The following is a 6,593-nucleotide window of genomic DNA, read 5'->3' on the forward strand; positions in this document are numbered from 1 at the left end:
TCCCTCTTTCATGTGTTTTCCATCTTTTGAATACCTCATCTTGGGAGTGAGGTTTGTCATTCCCAAGACCAATGTCCTCCAAGGATGTCCTTTGATTTCCTGTGGTGAACGCACAGTAATGAACAAGGACAATATGCCCATCACACACCTCCCACCTCGTACCTGAACCATCCAGCCAGCATCTTCCCTTATTGGCACGGTGCTCCTCTCTCCTTCACCTCCAAGCAGATCTTGCTTGCCCTTGGCTCTGCAGGGGTTGTCTCCTATGGTTTTGGAGCTGTTGCTAAATTACTTGCAGTATGTTCCAGGTTCTGCCACGCGTTATGGTGAAGCCTCTGTATGGGGTCAAAGTGCCACCAGTGAGAGCAGGGAGGAGTCTTGGACCACCAGGGACACACAGAGAAAGCCAGAAGCCCCTCTCATAGTGGGACAAAGCTGGAGGACAGTAGGAGGACAAGAAGGGGGTGATGTCACCAACTCCTACTGACAAGATCGCTGTCCACGGGACATGTGAGGGGAAGCTGTCACCAATGTGATGAGATTATGAGGGGAGTCTTCTGACCACAGGACATGATCTCTCTTAGGTGCAAGAGAGGAAGCCGAAGCAGAGCAGGGCGTCCCTGACAGCCATCACCAGACCCTTTCTCCCAGCAAGCCTGGCCCTGAGGAGGCCCCGTGTGCTGAGGGTCCTGCAGCAGCACCGTTCTCAGCAGCACCAGGAGGTAGGAGGCTGGGGCTGGGCAGGTGGGAGATGCCTCCTGGCCGGGGACAGGGATGGAGGGGTGGGAGCCTCTCCTGGGCACGAAAGGGGACAGGGTCCTTCCTGGCATAGCCTTGATCTGGTGTGGGGGCGTGGGGAGAGATGGCGAGTGCTGGGAATGCCGGTGCCCCTCATTGCCTTCTCCTTCCTCATCTCTCCTAGGAGGTGGTGGGAGAGGGAGAAGGTGGTCACCCAGAGCAGGGTCATTCGCTATGGAGGAGACCAACACAACTGACCTCTCTCTGAGCTACGTGACTTCTGGATATGCAGTCTCTCAGGCAGCTAACGAATGTCAATACATGCCAGAAGATTATAGTACGTTGGCAATTTCAGCTGTCTCTATTGGTATTTGCCTGTGTGGACTTGTGGGGAATGTCGTTGTCATGTGGTTCCTGGGCTTCAACATGAAGAAGAGCTCCTTCACTGTCTATGTCCTGAACCTGGCCATCGCTGACTTCTCTCTGCTCCTGTTCCTTTTTGTTAATCGTTCGTTATACATTATTTTCGCAGTCTATTGTATTTTCTCATATGAATATCTATTGACCAATTCTGTCCTGGCATATCTGTTTCTGTTTTCGTATTTTGCCAGCATGTATCTCCTGACAGCAATGAGCATGGAGAGGTGCCTGTCTGTTTTGTTCCCAATCTGGTACCGGTGCCGCCGCCCAAAGCGCTTGTCAGGCATCATGTGTGGGCTGCTCTGGGCTCTCGCAGGACTTTTTGTTTCTTTGCTTTTAACTAGCTGTTATTTTGGTCCACTCTGTGTACAACTACTTCGAGGTATAAGCACTGTGAATTTTCTCATTTTCTTTTTATTCCCTTTCCTTTCCAACCTTTCCCTGTTCATCAGACTCCGCTGTAGCTCACAGAGACGGCACCCTGGGAAACTCTATGTTGCTATCCTGCTCAGTGTGATCTTCCTGTTAATCTTTGGGTTTCCCCTCACCCTAAATTTTTTTCTTGGTCATATTGGCATACATGTATTTATACTTCAAAATTCTTATGTGCTGGCATCGCTGAACAGCAGCATCAACCCGTTCATTTATTTCCTGGTGGGGAGCTGCCGGAAGCGCCGATTCCAGGGCTCTGCAAAAGTTGCCCTTCGCAGAGTGTTCGAAGAGAAAACGACAAGCGAGGAGGGAAGCCACATGCCTGGGGACAATGTGGTGGAGGCCACTCTGTAAGGCACTGCTGGTGAGGACGCCTGGAGACGTGACACCTGCAGACAACCTGGGGGATGGAGGCATGAGGGCATGGAGCACAGTCCCAGTGCAGCGCTGCTCGGCCCAGGCTGTATTCCCCATGAGCCTCATTGCTCAGCCCCAGTGAATAAACTCTGTCTCGTTTGGCTCAGCAATGAGCTTTGTGGTGTTTGGGGGGATGTCTCACCTGGGGAAGGTCTGACACATGAGGCCCTTGGGGAGCTCTGGCCATCTCTGTTGTCCAAGCAAGGCAGGGCTCTGCAGAAAGGATTGCAAAAATGGGCAAGTCAAGTGGGTCATGCAGGCATCTCACCGGCACCCGTGCTGAAGGGAAAGGCTGAGCAAGGAGTAGAGGCAATTGCTGCCGTGGGAAGCAGCCATGTGGCTCATCCGTGGGGCAGTGCAGCCCCCTCCGGACTCTGGTTCCCTCGGCATGGGGACATTGTGACGGCAGAGCTGGCCACACTACACCTGCTGCTGCCCCGATGAGTAGTAGAGGGTGAGGTCTCCTGGGAGAGCCACTTGCTCCTGGGAGCTGAGCAGGATACCCTCATGAAGAGAGGCTAGCTGGAAACTCACACCCACCAAAACCCCTCTCCCAGCCCGGCTGAACCCCTCTGCCTCCTCCGGGGCCACGCAGGCTCCCCCCAAGCAGGAGCGGGACCCCCAGCTCCCACTGCTCACCCACACGCCAGGCTCAGAGGGCTGTGGGGACACATCCAGCGTGGGGCCAGCGGTGATTTCACAAATATCTGCGGGGCTGATGCCTCTAGATGGCAGGAGAGTGGCACGGATCGCACGGAGCATCCTTGCTCTTCTGCCTAAAGAGTCGGTCAGCAGAGCCAGCCCTACTTTCCCAGCTGATGGAAAGGGAAAAAAACCAACATGGGGCAGGGCTGCAGGGCTAGGGAAGAAAAAAGAGCATTGTCTTACAGTTAAAGTGGGAATTTGTCACACTGCTGAATTCCAGGGTTCCCCACTGTTGAATGGGTTTCTCCATTTTTGAGAAAAATATGGGTTTGATAGTGCCAGGGGATTATGAGCAGCGCATTCCTGGCACTCATCTTGGTGCCAAGATCAGGCCAGGTGCTGCTTTCCAGCTGTGCTCCAGGGGAACACGGCTTTTTGCAACAGACTGTGCCTGGCTGATGAGACATGGTATCCCGAAGGTTGTCACCTCACTGCTGGGGTCCCTCAGGGACCAGACAGCACAGTAAATGTCCCTGCAAGAGAGCAGGGAATCTGCTCCAGCCCTGCTCCTATCAGTCCCTACAGGAAATCCAAGAGAGGATTTGAAGATGTTTCGCTTTTCAATATCTCCACAAAAGTTTTGTCCACAGGGATGAAAGCATCCCAAAAGAGGCTTGAGACTCTCGCTTTGCTTCAGGCAAGGCTATGATACCCTGTCCTCCAAACCTGGAAGGGAAGATGGGGGAGCTCTGTCGCCAGAAAAGGCACCGATTTTGGAAAGGAAATATTTCGGGGTGAAGAGTGAGATAACACAGTGCAACTCAGGATGTCTGGTGCCAAAGATCACCTCTCCGATGCCAGAGAGAAGCACAGCGGGTGAATATCAGCTGTGGAGGCTGAGACAGGAACCTTCTCTGGCACCGCTCACCCAACACTCCCCAAAGATGGCTCTGAGCCATGCCGTGAAGCAAGGCAGGGAAATACCGGATCAGACAGTCTCGGCAAGTCAGAGACACTAATTCCTGCATTCTCTTTGCTCGCAGCAAAGATTTCGTAGCAACTCCACTGAGCACACCTCTGTGTCCATGACCAAAAAGAGCCTTAAAAATGGAAATTAACATAACCAGATGCATGGACCACTTTATTTTATAGAAATTAGGAACATCACACTGCTCATCTGCCCGCGCGGGCTGGCGGGGAGTTGGGCCATCCTTTATTTCCCCAGGTTCAGCATCAAGAGGAAGCCCTTCGCTGCCTCCGTCCTGAACCTGGCCATCCTCGGGAGGAGCCGAGCAGCTCCCCTGCACATCTACTGCAATGACTAACCCTACACTCTGAAATCCTGACTGTACTGATCTTTTTCTAGTTACCTAGCTCAGGTGTCATTTTGTTACTACTCCCAAATTCAATCTGGATTTCTTTTTTTTTATTCCAGAATTGATTCCGACCCCAAAGCCTGTGGAATAAACAGGAGCTGGGCTTCACTGCACAGCTTGTCGCTGGTGAACAGAGCCAGGCTGACCCGACTGCCAGAAAACGTCCCGTTTCCTCTCCTTCTCAAGCCTCTGGGTTGTGGATGAGGAGGACAGGTACCTCCAGAGCCTGACGCACCTCATCCTAAGGTAGGTGCCTCCAATAGTTGGGAAGACCAGAAGGAAAGGACCTTGCAGCATCCCAGCAGCTGGGAGACTGCAGGGAACAGCAAGGAGGAGGCACATGGCCTGACAGCAGAGATCATCGTGTTTGCAGGTGGCAGGGATGCCCGTGTTCCCCTGCCCATTTCCCTGCCTCGTAAGCAGCGGGAAGCTCTCCGTCCTTTCCCACTGCCCTAAATCCAAGGGTAACGAACGTGCCACTGCTTTTTGAAAGAGAAGTTAAAGTATAACCCGTGGGGGGTGAGTCATGCTTTGAAGACACATGATAAGATTAAACATCTAGGGAGCATTTATTAACAGACTTGTTTTATAGAGCAGAGCAAGAGTCTTCCATAGTTGAGAGAAGTTTGGTTTGGGGTTTTTTTTTTTCTCCCTCTCTCCCACTTTCCTATCCTTCAGAAAATAAAAACTTTCCGAGTTACAACCTGTTGTGCAGGAAAGAGCTCCCGTCATCCAGGGAGTGTGTCCCAAGGCAGAGGCAGAAGGACCACAACCCTCCTGTGTGCTTTTCCTGCTTCCTGGGATCTTCCTTGTCTGCGGTGTCACCCAGGCCACCACCTCTCTGAGCTTCTTGGTTTTACCAGCGAGTTTTACGGGTTTAGTTATCGCAGCTCTGTACCTGTACTGTGCCAAGTGATCGATTTTCATCCCAGCCCGGCCGGTGACAAGTAGCTCTGGGCTGAGGGACAAGCCAAAAGGCAGAGAAATTTGAAAGTACTTTGAAAGTTATTTGAAAATAATTTGAAGACAAATTGAAATTAATTTGAAAAATAATTTGAAAAATATTTTGAAATAATTTGAAAAATATTTGGAAGTAATGTGAAAAATATTTGAAAATAATTTGAAAATAAGTGGAAATTAATTTGAAAATAATTCTGAAAAAGTTGAAAATAATTTGAAAAGGATTTGAAAAAGGTTTGAAAATAATTTGAAAAGGATTTGAAAAAGGTTTGAAAATAATTTGAAAGTCATTTTAAAAAGGTTTGAGAATAATTTGAAAATAAATGAAAATTATTTGAAAATAAATGAAAATTACATTGAAAGTAGTTTGAAAATAATTTGAAAAAGGTTTGAAACCTTAAAGCCATGGGTCGTTGGTGGCTTTGTTCACATCAAATGAGAGCTGGTGTATTCCCCGGCTCCGTGACAGCAAGGGCTGACAGACACGGAGGGGACAGAGGAGTGGAGGAAGCGCTGCCACGACCCCTTCTACCCAGGGAGCTCTGGAGCCAGGCGACGAGGATTCAGCCCTCATGGCCACAATGGGGTCTCCTCCATAAAAACTCCACGGTTTTCCTCTCCCTGCATCCTTTCACCTGGAAAATACAGACTTTACAGAGCCTCCAGGCAGGGCTGAGCTTTTTGGGTTGTTGCATTTTAACCCTACCCCTCGTGTTTTTCTAGGTGAGGAACAGACACACCAGAAATGGATCCAGAGCTCAGGTCGTGGTTACGAAACGGCGTTTGTTCCGGCTAACCATCCAGAAAAGCGGGAGGAACCACGAGAGGCATTTCCAGTCAAAAACCCTTGCGTGCAAGCCACATGGTGGGCGGACAAAGCTGGGTTTGCAGCAGAAGTGGTGCATTTCGGGTGGGGAAAGCCTTCCAGGGACAATCCCAAACACATGCTGACGTGCCTGGTGACAACGCTTGAATGCGAATTCTCCACACGCAACTGGAGATGCACATGCAAGGGTTTGCCCAGGAATTGTTCTGCCCTGCTGTGCCAAGCTTGCTTATCCACCCGTGCTCTGCTCTTAAGCAGAAATATTAAAAAAAAAATTCACTGGCAAGAGCTAAGAGCCTCCACAGCTCTGTTTTAATAGAGAGGAGGGCAGAGCACAATTTGGGCTTAAAATTCAAATTATAATGTCAAAAAATCACATCGGATAGAAAGTTTAAATTGTTGATCAAGTGAAGTGAGGACAAGTGAACTTACCAGCAATGCGCAGCAATGTTTCATGGCTGAAAATAGAAAAAAAAACTTCTCAAATAGAAATATATCTGAGGATTTAGAGTAGAGCATCATGAGGAGTGGTTACAAAGGCTTCCATGAAGTCCATGTGCAATTGTTTACCTCAGTCAGTTTCCAAAACAGCCTTCCTCTTTTCCAGGGGGGGAAAAAAGAGTCGGAGATCAAGCAATGGGTAAGAACATAGGAGAGAATCTTCTTCTTGTAGTTTTGACCCCGTCTGGCAGCCAAACACCACTACAACTGCTCGCTCACCCTCCCCGTTCCCTCCTCCCAGGGATGGGGGGGGAGAATTAAAGGGGTAAGGGGAAAAG

The 6,593-nt window shown here is 49.9% G+C and overlaps 1 protein-coding gene across 1 annotated transcript; it reads left to right on the plus strand.

Moving 5' to 3' along the window:
* The first annotated feature begins 972 nt into the window (after nt 1-972).
* On the plus strand, nt 973-1,944 carry LOC104463796 (mas-related G-protein coupled receptor member H-like). The gene has a single exon (XM_010076263.1). It carries the CDS (start codon nt 973-975, stop codon nt 1,942-1,944), a length of 972 nt encoding a protein of 323 aa, XP_010074565.1.
* The last annotated feature ends 4,649 nt before the right edge of the window (nt 1,945-6,593 follow it).

The sequence above is a fragment of the Pterocles gutturalis genome, unplaced genomic scaffold (genome assembly GCF_000699245.1).
Source record: "Pterocles gutturalis isolate BGI_N339 unplaced genomic scaffold, ASM69924v1 scaffold18633, whole genome shotgun sequence".
NCBI lineage: Eukaryota > Metazoa > Chordata > Aves > Pterocliformes > Pteroclidae > Pterocles > Pterocles gutturalis.